Raw genomic sequence first — 14,319 nt, forward strand, 5'->3', positions numbered from 1 at the left:
TTGAGCCCTGCACAGCTGAACCGGTCCACAAGGGAAAACAACATCTGAAAACAACTTTTTTGGCTGACTTCACTTCGTACTTGGGTCATGTTATTGCCAAATAGTCATTAGTTACCTTTACATGGACACTTTTTGTTTCAAACGCAAGGAAATCATTCCGATTGATGAATCTGAACGTAGTGTTTACATGAACGCTAAATAAAGTGATGGGGGTGATGTGTGTGCTTTTATATCACAAGCTTCACATCTGTTTTTTATGAGCTCACCGCACGAATGTGCTGAGTTTCCTGCGGTTGGAACATGCAAACCTGTGGGACGACAGACACGAGTCATTTTAACACTATATTCAACAACAACAGCTCGTTCTGTGGGTCATACCTCATTACACCATCTCTACTGTACACCATTGCACACGCACAGAACTTTCCAGTTTCAGTTTTCAATGCGATCCAGTGTTTACATGTCCTATCGAACAGATTAAAAAAGGTTTAACGTTCCAAATTGCCAATTCAATCCAATGGAGTTGGCTACATGTGACTCTTTTGTTCCGACTGTTCTAAAAGGCTAACCACAATCGTATTATTAGGGTTCATGTAAACGCTTTTGTTTAGGCTACTGTTGTGGGAAATATGGCCTTTCTAAAATATTGCCTCAATAGTTAACTCAAAAATGCAATGGCAGTTAACTTCAATAAAAACTAATTACGATTGGGATACATGGAGATGTTCTGTATGGTAAACTCTTCAGTAAACTTCAGCCTCCATGTCCATGTCAAAGCCAGTGGTGCAGTCGACTAACTGGTTCGATGTTCATGTTTAGCTGGGTGCTAATAACATTTGACACAAGTTAGTTTTACGGGTGTTGCCTTCCTGACATTCTGAATGTGGGGTGGTGAATCAGTGTTAAACTCACAATAGATGACACATATCCCTGCCTGTTCAGGAAAGCTGTCCAACTTGTCTTTTGTTACCATTGTGACATAAACGGTGATTGGTTCCATTTTATTTTACTGTATGTGTACTTACTTGTTCTTACTTGCCTAAGAAAGAACTGAGAAAAAGTAAGGGTTAAGGTTTGGAGGTTTAGAGGTAGGTTCAAGGTTAGTATCTAGTTATTACCCAGTTATTGTAATTGCTATAATAAATACAGAGTGTGCACATGGGGAACAGGTAGGGATGGGGACCGAAACTCTGTATTAAATTAACCCCGGGGCTAAATTATGAAAGGCCTCGTTTACACTGCAGGTCTTGATGCCCATTTTTTCGATTGTCCGTTTACACGTTATTTCAGTTGTGACCCATATCCAATTGATGTGTTTACACTTGCCATACTATCTGAAACATCGTGCATGCTTAAAGTGGGTTCTTGCACAGATGGACAAACGCGAAATATGCTTGATCCTAGCGTTGCGATATAGGCCTATGCGAAGTTCGCCAAACATCACCATGATTTTGAGGCGGAGGAGGACGAAAAGGGCCATCATCATTGCGCATATACTTCAGTTATTGTGTGCGAGAGAGTTCTCAGAAATGGTGGGAGCATATTGTGGCGGGCTTTAACGAGGAGCAGCGGGTCCGAAATTTTAGGATGAAAAAGCCAACCTTTGATATGTTGTGTCAATGTCTGTCCACATTCCTCTCCTACGACGACACGACGTTGCTCTCGTCATTAAACCGCAGAGATAGCTTAATGCCTCAGAAAATCCGAACTGCCTGTTTACATGACAGTCGCATTGGCACATATCTGATTTGTATCTGATTGATCTCATTTTTGCTATTCGCAATCCAGAAGAGACAGATCTCTCACGCCGAGCTACAGCGCACACAACACGAAAGTCCCTGCTTAATAACTGACGATGACAGAGAGAAATAAACATTCAAAGTATGGTTACACTTTAGGCCTATGATGTTAATATAATTTTATTTTTGATTTTGCGTGTTTGCGTGTTTGATTAATAAAAAGAGCTATTAAAAGCACAATAATCTGCGCAAGAGACACTGTTTCCAACTTCAAGGTGGTTTATGTGTGTGCGCTCCGAAACTGACAGCAACTACAAGCAAATTATACTTATCACTAATTATACTTATCACTAGCTTCGTGTGCACGTCTAAATGACCAAATAAACACTCAGATATTTCAAAATGACCGGCTTGGAGAGTATTTACTTAAATACAGTTTATGTCTTAAATGGGTGTAAATAGTTGGGAGAAAATATGATGTGTATTATCTGCATTCAGTCTTAAAGTGGCGTCAGCCTAATAAACCTGCTGACGACTGCACCATTAATGTGAATCAAACAACACAAGGCAAAGAGAAAATTACTAACAGCTCTTGAATGCATAATTTTAGCTTTAATAAGCATTACTATATCAATTTATACAGTGAAAACTATGAAGTGTTATTTTACATTTGATTACCTTATTAGATTTATTTTGTAGGCCATATTCTTACCTGATCAGTAATGTTAGAAGACCTTCCTGAAATTAAAGCACTGTATTTCATTTGTATCTTTGTTCTATTGTAAATATTTATTTGACCATTTGTTTGTACCTTGTTTCTGTGTTGTTATTGTATATTATCTTATGCAAAAAATGCCTGCACACTGGTGCATTTACAAAAAGATTTTACATTTCAGAATATAAAGCAATGTTAACTATGTTCTTAATTTGTTCCTTTTCTTTTTTAAATAATAAATATAGCAAAAAGAACGATAAGAATACCGTTAAAACCTTAGTGATACTCATCCCTTGGAACAGGACTGTAAAATAAAGTGAAATTACTCTTTCAATGCCGCTGTACCATTGAGTGCTGCCATTATGTCCAAATGATCTCTTTTTCCAGATGTACAGTTTAAGGCTTTGCTTATTATTCTAATTTCTTTATTACTTTATTGGGACAGGACTGTCACGATTGGTTACGCAAAAATTATACACTTTACATAAATTTCTCTTTGTTTTGATATTTAAAATGTCAGATTTACTAGTATTTGTCTTAATGTGTTAGTTCGGTTACAAATGTGACTAGGAAACAATGAAGTAAATTAAATTTCACACATCTATTTTCTGATGAATAACTTTTTTTCCACAAAATTTGACAAGCATAGAATGATTTTCATATGACTTCATGATGTCTGTTCTCACTGATTTCTGTAGAAAGGGCAAAACCTGGAACCATTTATCCAGTCTTTCTTCAGTTCCTGTGAATCTCCTAAACCCAAACCCAGCAGGCCTGAGCTCACCATCCTCAGCCCCACTGCAGAAAATAATAAAAAGGTATGCTTGCTACTCAAAAAAAAAAAAATTCTTTCCATAACCCCTTAAGTACTATTAAGTATTGATTATGTGGATAATTTTCTGGAAAATGTGTTATTTGTGAACAAAAAGTTTCTGTGGAAAATGTTATTTTTAATGTCGAAAAAGACGCTGTATGAAGCAGGGCTATTGTTGTTAACTAAAACTAAAATGATCTGGATTTAAAACTGTTCATTGAAATAAAGCTGAAATAAAAGAAAATATAAATATTAGTTGAAAAAGTTAAACTAAATGAAAATTAGAAATGTTTCCATGGCAATAAATTGAAATAAGTTTATGCTGAAACACTAAAATTAATAAAGACAAATAAATAAATCTACAACTACCTAACTAAAACTAATACTGAAATAAAAAATAAATAAACCTAAATAGCAATATTTAAAAAAGAAAGTAATAAAATGACAAAAGCACAAAAAAAAAAACTAACATGAAAACTAAAAATATTAATATTTTAAATATTAATACAACTATAATAAAACTAATATATATACATATATATTTAATTTCTCTCTCTCTCTCTCTCTCTATATATATATATATATATATATATATATATATATATATATATATATATATATAGTTATATTTATAGTTTCAATAAATGCATTATTTTTCTTTCTTTCAGAAAAATTACATTCTCAGAATTCAGATATAATATATCCGTAATGTATTTGAATATATTATATCATGTAATTTATCAGAATCCTTTACAACTGAGAATTTGATATGAACGAAAATACTTTTCTGGCTGCTTTATCACAATAAAAAATACATTTAAAACTATTGTAGCACATGTATACTCTACAAAAATTCTGAACAGCTGCTTAAAAGCCCAGTTTTTCATAATTATCTGTCCTTTTAATAGACTATCACTGGAGTTGTGTACCAAGTTTGAAAAAGGCTTCTTTACAGCAAGGAAAGGCAAATTTAAGTCTCAATTAAATCTTTACATTACTGCAGTACAATTCTTCATGAAATTTGAAATGGTTATTCTTAGATTTTCTAAGCATTGATAATATTTTACTAGCCTTATAACTGATAAGAACAAAATGTTTTCACTTTTTTACATTTTTTTAATTATTACAAAAAAGTGAAATATTACAATTTTGAAATATCTGAAGGTGAAGTTGAAATATTATTTGGGCTAAACCTTGTTTTGTACAGGTCACTGGTACACTTTCACTGAAAGATTCACTATATAAACTGTATTCTTCAGTAAACAAGGAATAGTCTTGGACATCCATTTACTGATCACAAATCATTTAAAATGAGTAAATAAAGAAATCAAACTGTCATATTGTCTGTGTATCTTTAATATCTTTAATAAATACAATTTCTCCTCATGTCATTTTAGCTGTTCAATGAGGTGTACAGAAACAATGCCAATCTGCCTGAAGGCGTAGAGAGAAAACACAACCAGAACTACTTCATGGAGCTGATGGAGGTTGATGGTTCATATGACTACATGATGTTCATAGGTGAGTGTATGTAATTCAAACAAACTTGAGTTTATTCATCCAAACGCAAAAAAAAACAAACATATATTGTGTAAAACATTTGTAGAGCAAATACAGAAGGTATACACATCCTTTTAGTAGTTCGACAACTAATGAAAATGTATTCACCTGTTTGATGTTACTATTATTATCATTTTATTTTACAAAAAACACAAAAGTAACAGTTCATAGTGACCATGTTTGGATCATGAAAGTGTATTAAAAGTAGTCCAGATGACTTTTCTCCAAGTCTCCTGAAGTCGCATGATTGCTTTGTGTGAATAACAGACTCAAGATGGCATTGGTTAATCACATATGTAGAAACCAAATGAGACGTGACACTTTTTAAAGGGGTCATGACATGAGAAATTAAGTTTGCCTTGATCTTTTGACATACAAGAGGTCTTTGTACCATTAAAACATCCTGCAAGTTTCATAGTTTAAACCGTCCTTCTCATTATAAACAAAGCATTTATTTAATCAAGCTCCAAAAACAGCTCGTTTGCATATTGTGGGATCTGTGATGTCACATGGGAAAATACATTTACATATGACTGCCTCCAGAGCAAGACATTGGCGAATAGGCATTCAGGCACTTCACTGCTGATATCTGCCTACACTGGATGTGCGTGTCATGTCAAAAGCAAATAGAGCCCATTATAATCACTGATGCTGTCTACACTGGATAAAGTATACAGATGATTGTTCAGTTTCTGACATGCTCCACATGCTTGAATCTGTCGACAACAGGACAAATAGACGAGTGAAAGAACTTTTGCTTTGAGGCGTTGTTTAAACAGCTTGGGCCCTGTTTTAACGATCTGAAACGCAAGTATCAAACGCGAAACGCAAGTAACTTTGTGGGTGGATCTCTGTTGCTATTATACCGGCGGGATAAATGACTGTCGCGCCCGACGCAAATCTAAAATGGGTTGGTCTGAAGTAGCTTCATTACTCATAGGTGTGGTTTGGGCGTAACGTGAAATAAACCAATCAGAGCGTCATCTCACATTCCCTTTAAGAGCAGGCGCGCTTGTTCCATGGCGGATTGCTATTATAACGGCGGATTTGCCAGACGCACGCCAGGAGCGGTTCACAGCCGAGGAGACCGACGTTCTCGTCAGGGCCGTAAAACACAGAGAAGTGACATTGTATGGGGATGAAGAAACCCACCCAAATTAGCTTCGGTTAAACAGGCGTATAATAATTTGGGTAAATGTGTAAGCTAGATTTAAGCCTATTTTCACATCTTCATGGACACCATAATGATTTCCCTCGTGTGGTAATATTTTTCCTTGTAATAATGTATGGTTTGCAAAAATGAAAACTGCTGCATCTGTGTGTAGAGTAGAGAAGCAAAGTGTATGCGCGTTGTGCACACGCTACATTATGGCCAAGCATGCGCCCTTAGAATAGCATCTGAATAATGCGCCACTGACTTTAGACTCGGTTTTTCCTGGTCAGTGGCGGAATTGTTTTCTAAACCTGCAAAATAGCACCAGGGAACGTTTGCGCCGGAACACGCCTCCTCTTTTCACTGAACCGCCCCCGGGAGCTCAAGTTCATTTCCTAATTTACAGACGTGCGTCTGTGGAGGGAAAAGTCCGCTGTGCGTCGGTTGCAAAATAGGAATGATACATGCGTCGGTGTACAAAGTCAATTGCGCTGGGTGCAAGATAGGGCCTCATGACTCTGTACAGACTTCAGAAGGGTCTAAGCATTAAAGGAGCCTCCCGTTAAAAATGGATCATTTCAGAAAGAGGGTTGAAAATATTTTTTTGTTTTGTGCAAAAAATGTATTAACATTAAGTGAACCTCAAGAAACATTAAAATAATAATAAAAAATCCATGTCATGACCCCTTTAATTCCTTAAGCACTGAGGGACGAGTCAAAGATCTTTTCTTTGGAATCACCAGTATGTCGCAGTTGTTAATGGATCATTTTATGCTGCTGTTTTTTGCCACAGGTCGCGTGGTGTTTCGCATGCCTGATTGGCTGCATCACTTTCTTAGTGGAGGTCGTATTCTCTTGAAGAGGACTCTAGAGGCGTACGTAGAGCATTATTTACAGTCCAAATTAGACCAGCTCATGCAAGAGCATCGCCTCGTCTCCCTCATCACTCTGTTGCGAGGTTTGTATGCTTAAGTCCACCTTTATAAATGCATTTCTTCAAGTTTTTAATGCATACTGTAATACCTGTATCTAAAAACTACAAAACAAATATTGCCTGAACGTGTCATGAACAACATTAAACCAGAACTTCTACCCGAACAGACAGACAGAATGACGTTAGCTAGTTCCTGGAGGCACACCATCAGTATCTGACCCATGCATTTCAGACAGCGCCCACTTAACTTTCAACATCCACTTAATGACTTCCCTTTGCATTTCCCCTTTGTTCTGTGTTTTCTTGAAGCTCAAACGGTAGAGCATGGCACTTAGTAGCAACGGCAAGATCTTGGGTTTGATTCCCAGCAAACTGAACATACATTACATAAAATGATAAAAATATACACCTTCAATGCAATGTAAGTTTCATCGGATAAAAGCATCTGCCAAATGCATTTATGTAAATTCCCTCAGAGGGTAAGTGAAATACTGACATAGCAAATTACATAAAAAAATATTTGCACTTTGCATGGATGTTCATGACCCTAAATGAGTAGAATTTAAAGAAAAAAATATAAAGAAAAACATCATGGGTTACCAGTAATTCCCAGAAATCAAAAGGGATCAAATTGACCCACAACATAATATAAGGGATAGATTCTTCAGGCAGCTCCATATCCCAAAATGCAATTCGACTGTGACATCACAGCAAATTGTGCTTGTGTAAGTTTTCCCCAACAACTCAAGCATACCTATAGGCCTTCAGGATGGAGCATAAAACAAAATCCTAAGGAAAAAAAGGTAATTAATAAATCAGCCGGTCCGTGTACTTTTTGATCATTTCATTTCCTGTTTGGAACGGAATAAAGAGAAATGAAAACCAGCTCGTTTATCCGTTTTTTAGTTTAGTTAAAAAACCGAAAAATTAGATTTTGGCTTGATTTTTCATTTTTCGTTTGTGGTTTACAAATCGGTTTATGGGTTCAATATTTCATTTACACATGTGGGCGGCGACAGGGTAATAAGTCTTTTCTACTCTCTTTCCCTGTTTGCATCAGTTTTAATGACAAATAAATGCATGAATTTCATTCATAAATAGTCCAAGTCTCAGCAGCACGAATTACGTGACCAGCAACATATTTCTGCTTCAAATATTGTGCGTAGATGTAATTTGCTATATTCCGTTCCAAACAGGAAATGAAATGATCAAAAAGTACACGGACCTCAGTCCCATAGTGGATTCAGACTCGTGATTTTCTAGTGATCAAGGACTTAGGGCATTAAAACCCATTGCACTGCATTCTGCCAGTAGCAACATAAGCACACATACATTCCACAAGTTAGTGAGGGAAGGGCATAAACATTTGAAGTGGAAGGCAGTGCAGTCTCTACAAACAACTGATAAGGTTAATCAAGTGTGTTTTAGGAATGTGCAGTGTTGGTGTACCTCCAGAAGCAGTTCATTATTGTGCTGTACTGTTGATCATGGGTAGATTTGTGTACTTTAACTGATCAGATTATCAATACTGCAGATGCTATTTTCTGTGAGAGCACAGAGGAACGCTCTCCTGAGGACAAACAGAGACGAGCCAAGAAGACCTTTGAGGAGATGATGAAATACCTACCAGGTACCTCATAGTACCCCGCAGTTATCATTTGTTTGTGACATCTAGTGTTTTAAAAAAAAAAGCCTATTCATCTTTTTTTTTTTTTTTTACATGTTCATCTTTCTTTAGTGTGTAATGTTGCTGAGCATGAAAAAGATCTGTAGTTTCAAAGCACAAAGTCACTCCAAAGGGAGTTATTTTATATATCAGTAATCACTGTTTCTGAAGCATTATTCTGAAGCACTGTTTCATTAATCACTGTTTTTGAATTTCCTGAAACGCCTCATTTGTAGTCTTAAGTTCATATTTAAAAACAAATGGGAAAGGCCTGGCTGAGTTCGTTAGGCTGTGTTCAGACTGTCAGTCCAAATCAGTTTTTTGTGCATATTTATTTGAAATTCGATCGGATTTAGAAAGTGTGAACGGCAGAAAATTACATGAAATGCGATTTTTACAAATCCGTTTCAAGCTTCATTCATATGTGGTTTGAAATCCTATTCAAATCATATTTCTGGAAATCCATTTCAGTCTGACCGCTCTGATCGGTTTTCACGTGGTTTGACTTTCTCACGCCACGTAAAACGTAAACATAACGTTATAGGAAACATGCTAAAAAGTCACTGCTAAAGGGTGTGTTGTTGCAAAGTGCAGAACGAGCAGGAAATGAGGATATGTTTTGTATATGTAACGGGGACATGTTTTGATATTGGTGGAGAACAGCACGAAATACAGCCACACATACCAGCCTCTGTTTCTGCTGCTGCTTCATTAGACACAGTAGTCCAGCGCGGCAGATACACATTATCATGCTGTAAATAAGACAACATCTATATTGCAAACCCATCCATGTTGCGGTTGTTGTTTTTCCACGTATGCCTAACATCACAACGTCACTGCCATAGAAACCAATGCAGATATTCTGGAAAATGAAAGAGCGCCACGGGACACACAAATCTGAACAGTTGAGATACACAGTCTGGACATCAATCATTTTTGATCAGATTCCAATCGGATATATAAATAATCGGATATGACTGACAGTGTGTACGTAGCCTTAGTAGTGTGCTTAAACTCGTGGTTATGGTAAGGGGTGTGACATTTCCGTTACACGCTCGAAGCAGTTGACCAATCACAACACACTGATCCAGCCGACCAATCAGAGCACATTGTGCTTTTCAGATGGAGGGGCTTCGAAGAGACGGGACCTAAACAGGGTTGTGTTTCCCGTACAACGATGTAACTCACTGATTAACTACCATAGTACGATGCATCGTTGGAGACAAACTAGTCACAACTGTTTCGTAAAACTGTAGTAACATGGTCGCACCTCTGTCGTTTGAACCACATTGGCTCAACAATATAGGTGGAGTAATAACTTCTGCTTATTAATCTGCAGAAGTTTAATTAACTAATCTATTCGAGATCTCCAAAATGCTGCTGTAACGAACATGCCATCTAATGACTACTTTGCTGTTTTTGTTCCATGTCATTTTGCTTTATTTAACGTTTGATTCATCGCGGGATCTCTCATCCGTTGGATATATATATATTTAAATAGAAAGAAAGATATAGAATGTAATGAATGTTAGCTTGCCTATTGTGCCCAAGAGCACGATCTCTTTTAGGCCACATGTCATTTAACAAGAAACTATGCTTCTAAGCACAGCTCGAGTACTTCCAACCATCTAAGTTTGCGATGCTGTTTGCGAATGTTCGTTGGAACTATGGTTTCGGCAAATTAGTCCTGTGACGTAGGACTGCGCAGTCCCAGTTGAAATGAAATGCTGTGTGGAGTCAACCAATCAAAATGTGGCATGAACTCAACTCAATCAGTGCCCAAGTCCCACCCCCAAAAGTTCCTGAACTTTGAAAAAGTACTACCTCGCAAGCAGGGACTTTCAGAGGGGGAATTTTTTACCCGAAACTTGGTTCCTGCGGTGGAAACACACCGAGTACCACCCCAAAGTTCCTAGTTCCTGGGGAAAGTTCCTGCGGTGGAACCTCGGCTTATGTTGATAACGACGGAACTTGAGACCATAGTTGGCTAATGATGCTTTCTGGAAACGTTTGACAGACTGAGAAGAGAGGTGCTGCAACAGTGTCAAATATATTAAAAACAATGTGTTTTTGAACATTCAAGCATGAAAACCTATCCTAGTAGAGACCCAAAACAACAAAAAGCTAGACCTGCATGTCGAGATGCAGCAGATTTGGTTATGTGTTGTCATTTGAAGGTTTATTTGTACCAGTGATAAATGCAAATAATAAAATGCAACTAACCATATAGTTTAGTTAGGAGAGTCAACATTTAAAAGGGGGGAGAAAACACATATTTCTGCAAATATTGATATGATTTAAATATGGATTAATCAGCATATCATTTAATTTGATCATATAATCCCTAACTGATGTGCGCTGTTTCTCAGATCTAGTTGGGAAATGTATCGGCGAGGAAGCAAAGTATGAGGGCGTCAAGATGCTTTTCAATGCCATTCAGCAGCCTCTGCTAAACAAACAGGTACGAACTGCCAGATGCTTATCTAACATACTGTTGCCATTTCATCAAATGCTCCCACTTTCTGCTAATCTCTTTCATCTGTTACTTCCTCTGGTTTGCTAACAGATGACGTATGTGCTGCTTGACATCGCTCTCCAGGAGTTATTCCCAGAGCTCAGTAAGGTAACGCTCTTCTGAACCATAGTCACGCTCTGACACAGAGCTGCTCATGATGTTTATTAATGGAGCTTCTGTTGTTTTGTCTTTTGTAGAATCAGAAGGCATGTCTCTCCGTCTCCTCTAGATGGATGTAAAACATTATCAATGTCTCGACATCAACATTATAAAGCATTTTATTGCACTTCTAAAACACAATTATTTATTGACTTGTATGCCATGATTATTTCATTGTATCATTGGATCCCTGCCTTATTTTTCCAGTCTTGTTTAAATTTTAACAGCATTAAAACATCAGGAGTTTGAATCGAGTATAAATCTACTTCAACTCACATAATGTCATGAAAACATCCTTCAGACCATTTTACATTCTAGACTGTCACTTAAGACATTATGAAAAACAAAAAAATACAGAAACAAGTAAAAAAAAAAACATTCAAAAATTGAATTGAGACATTTCATATAATGTCATACAGTTAAGAGAAGTACAAGTCCTGGGGGAAAAAGAGTTTTGTAAATGTTCTGGCTTTGCTCTTAGTAAATAAAAATGTAATATCCAACTCTTTTGTCCCTGGTCATATGTATTAGAATGAATGAATGAATTTGATTTAAATATATATCTTGTACTGTAGTTTAAATAAATGCTTTATAGGAACAAGAATAGCAACTCTAAGAAAAGAGACTGGTGATTTCTTGCCAGACAAACAAGAAATCACAATCACCATCTATAATCTTCACAAGTTGTGCTAATTAATTGTAATCATATATATATATATATATATATAAAAAAAAAACATATGTTAAATTCCCATAGAGGCAGGCAGATTTTTATTTTTAAAGGCCAGTTACTTCATGGATCCAGGATACTATGCATCCTGATAAAGTTCCCTTGGCCTTTGGAATTAAAATAGCCCCACATCATCACATAGCCTTCACCATACCTAGAGATTGGCATGGAGTACTTTCCATAAGATCATCTCTCAATGCAAATCAAACCAGCTATTAGGCTAACTGAAATAAAACCATGCCAAACTCTAGGTATGGTGAAGGCTATGTGATGATGTGGGGTTATTTTAATTCCAAAGGCCAAGGGAACTTTATCAGGATGCATAGTATCCTGGATCCATGAAGTAACTGGCCTTTAAAAATAAAAATCTGCCTGCCTCTATGGGAATTTAACATAGGGGTGTCCAGACTTATGCACCCTGTATTTTAAGGAAGAACATTTATTTATTTACGATACATAAATAAATGTATTTATTTTTTTTTCACAAAGAAAATTGGTGTCCTTAAAGGTTGGATTTTTCCTAATTTTTTTAATTAAGGCATTAAGTTCAATTTCCAAAAGATGATTTTTTATTCCTCTTTTTAGTCAACTTTAGCATGGGTGTCTAAACTTATGCATAGCACTGTATGTATGTATGTATATATATATATATATATATATATATATACACAGTCGTGCTCAGAATTAATCATACCCCTGGTAAATATAATCAAAAATGGCTGTAAAAAATAAATCTGCATCGTTTATCCTTTTGATCTTTCATTAAAAAAAAAAAGTACTTTCATTGAAGTAAAAGAATTGAAAGTGGGGTGGAAATCACATTATGAAATAAATGTTTTTCTCCAAAACACGTTGGCCACAATTATTGATACCCCTCGAATTTTTTATGAATAAATTATCTCTGAAGTATATTCCCATTAATATTTACCTTTATTTAGCACACCAGGGTGACTAGGAACATGAAATTGTCCAGCTATGACTTCTTGTTTCACAGGAGTTTAAATATGACAAATACACAAAGGCCAAATTCCCTTAATCATCACAATGAGTAAAACCAAAGAATATAGTTCTGATGCGCAGCAAAAGATTGTTGAGCATCACAAAATAGAAAGTGGCTGTATGAAAATAGCTAAAGAATTGAAAAACCCAATTTTGAGCATCAGGGCAATAATTAAGAAGTTCCAATCAACTAAAAATGTTACGAATCTGTCAGGAAGAGGACGTGTGTCTATATTGTCTTAATGGACGGTGAGGATGAAAGTTTGAGTGGCCAAAGACTCTTCAATAATCACAGATGGAGAATTGCAGAGATTAGTCTTGGGGTCAGAAAGCCTATAAAAAAAAAAAAAAATCAAACAACCCCTACAGCCCCACATGTTGTTTGGGAGGGTTTCAAGAAAAATGCTCCTCGCTCATCCAAAAACAAACTCCAGCATATTCAGTGGTCAGACACGACTGGAACTTCAAACGGCCCAGGGTTCTGTGGTCAGATGAAACTAAAAAAAGAGCTTTTTGGCAGCAAACACGCTAGATGGGTTTGGTGCACACAAGGATAAAAAGTACCCCATGTGTACAATTTAATATACCTGGACTTCTTATTCAGATACATGGTATTATGGATTCTATCAAATATCAACAGGTAAAAAATCAAAACCTGACGCCTTCTGCTAGAAATCTTATAATGGGCCGTGGTTGGATCTTCCATCAGGACAACGATCCAAAACAAACATCAAAATCAACACAAAAATGTGTTCGGGAGCACAAAATGAAGCTTCTGCCATGACCGTCTCAGTTCCCTGACCTGATGAGTGGAGTGAACTGAAGAGAAGAAGCACCAACATGGATCTGGACAGATTCTGTATGGAGGAATGGTCTCTGATCTCTGGTCAGGTGTTCTCCAAACTCATCTGGCATTATAGGAGAAGACTCAGAGCAGTTATCTTGGCAGAAGGAGATTGCAAAAAGATATTTAATATAAGGGTATCAATAATTGTGGCCAACGTGTTTTGATTTCAGATTTATTTTTTACAGCCATTTTTTTTAATCATATTTACCAGGGGTATGATTAATTCTGAGCACGACTGTATGTATATATATATATATATATATATATATATATATATATATATATATATGTTACCGGCAAAGTGTGAAATCCTGGTATTGTATAGAATGCCTAGGCAATGTATACAATTCCTGATGTTTTTTGCAAAAAATACATTACCTAATTCTATACATTACCTAGGCATTCTATAGAATGCCGGATTACACACTTTGCCGGTAACATATGTATATGTGTATATATATATATATATATATATATATATATATATA

At 36.3% G+C, this 14,319-nt stretch overlaps 1 protein-coding gene across 7 annotated transcripts in view; it reads left to right on the forward strand.

Annotated features, from left to right (window-relative positions):
- Window positions 1–11,758, forward strand: part of snx14 (sorting nexin 14) — a 53,046-nt gene extending 41,288 nt beyond the window's left edge. For 4 of the 7 annotated variants that reach the window (XM_084092001.1, XM_084092003.1, XM_084092005.1 and 1 more), the window contains 7 exons: window positions 3,153–3,272; window positions 4,666–4,789; window positions 6,775–6,939; window positions 8,450–8,545; window positions 10,951–11,042; window positions 11,148–11,204; window positions 11,294–11,758. In XM_084092001.1, the coding sequence (XP_083948127.1) occupies window positions 3,153–3,272; window positions 4,666–4,789; window positions 6,775–6,939; window positions 8,450–8,545; window positions 10,951–11,042; window positions 11,148–11,204; window positions 11,294–11,335 (696 nt within the window). In that variant the 3' untranslated portion in view covers window positions 11,336–11,758. The remainder of the gene's footprint in view (window positions 1–3,152; window positions 3,273–4,665; window positions 4,790–6,774; window positions 6,940–8,449; window positions 8,546–10,950; window positions 11,043–11,147; window positions 11,205–11,293) is intronic. The other 3 variants (XM_084092002.1, XM_084092004.1, XM_084092007.1) reach the window with 1 other exon arrangement.
- The last annotated feature ends 2,561 nt before the right edge of the window (window positions 11,759–14,319 follow it).

This window comes from Abramis brama (genome assembly GCF_963993115.1).
Source record: "Abramis brama genome assembly, chromosome: 18".
Taxonomy (NCBI): Eukaryota; Metazoa; Chordata; class Actinopteri; order Cypriniformes; family Leuciscidae; genus Abramis; species Abramis brama.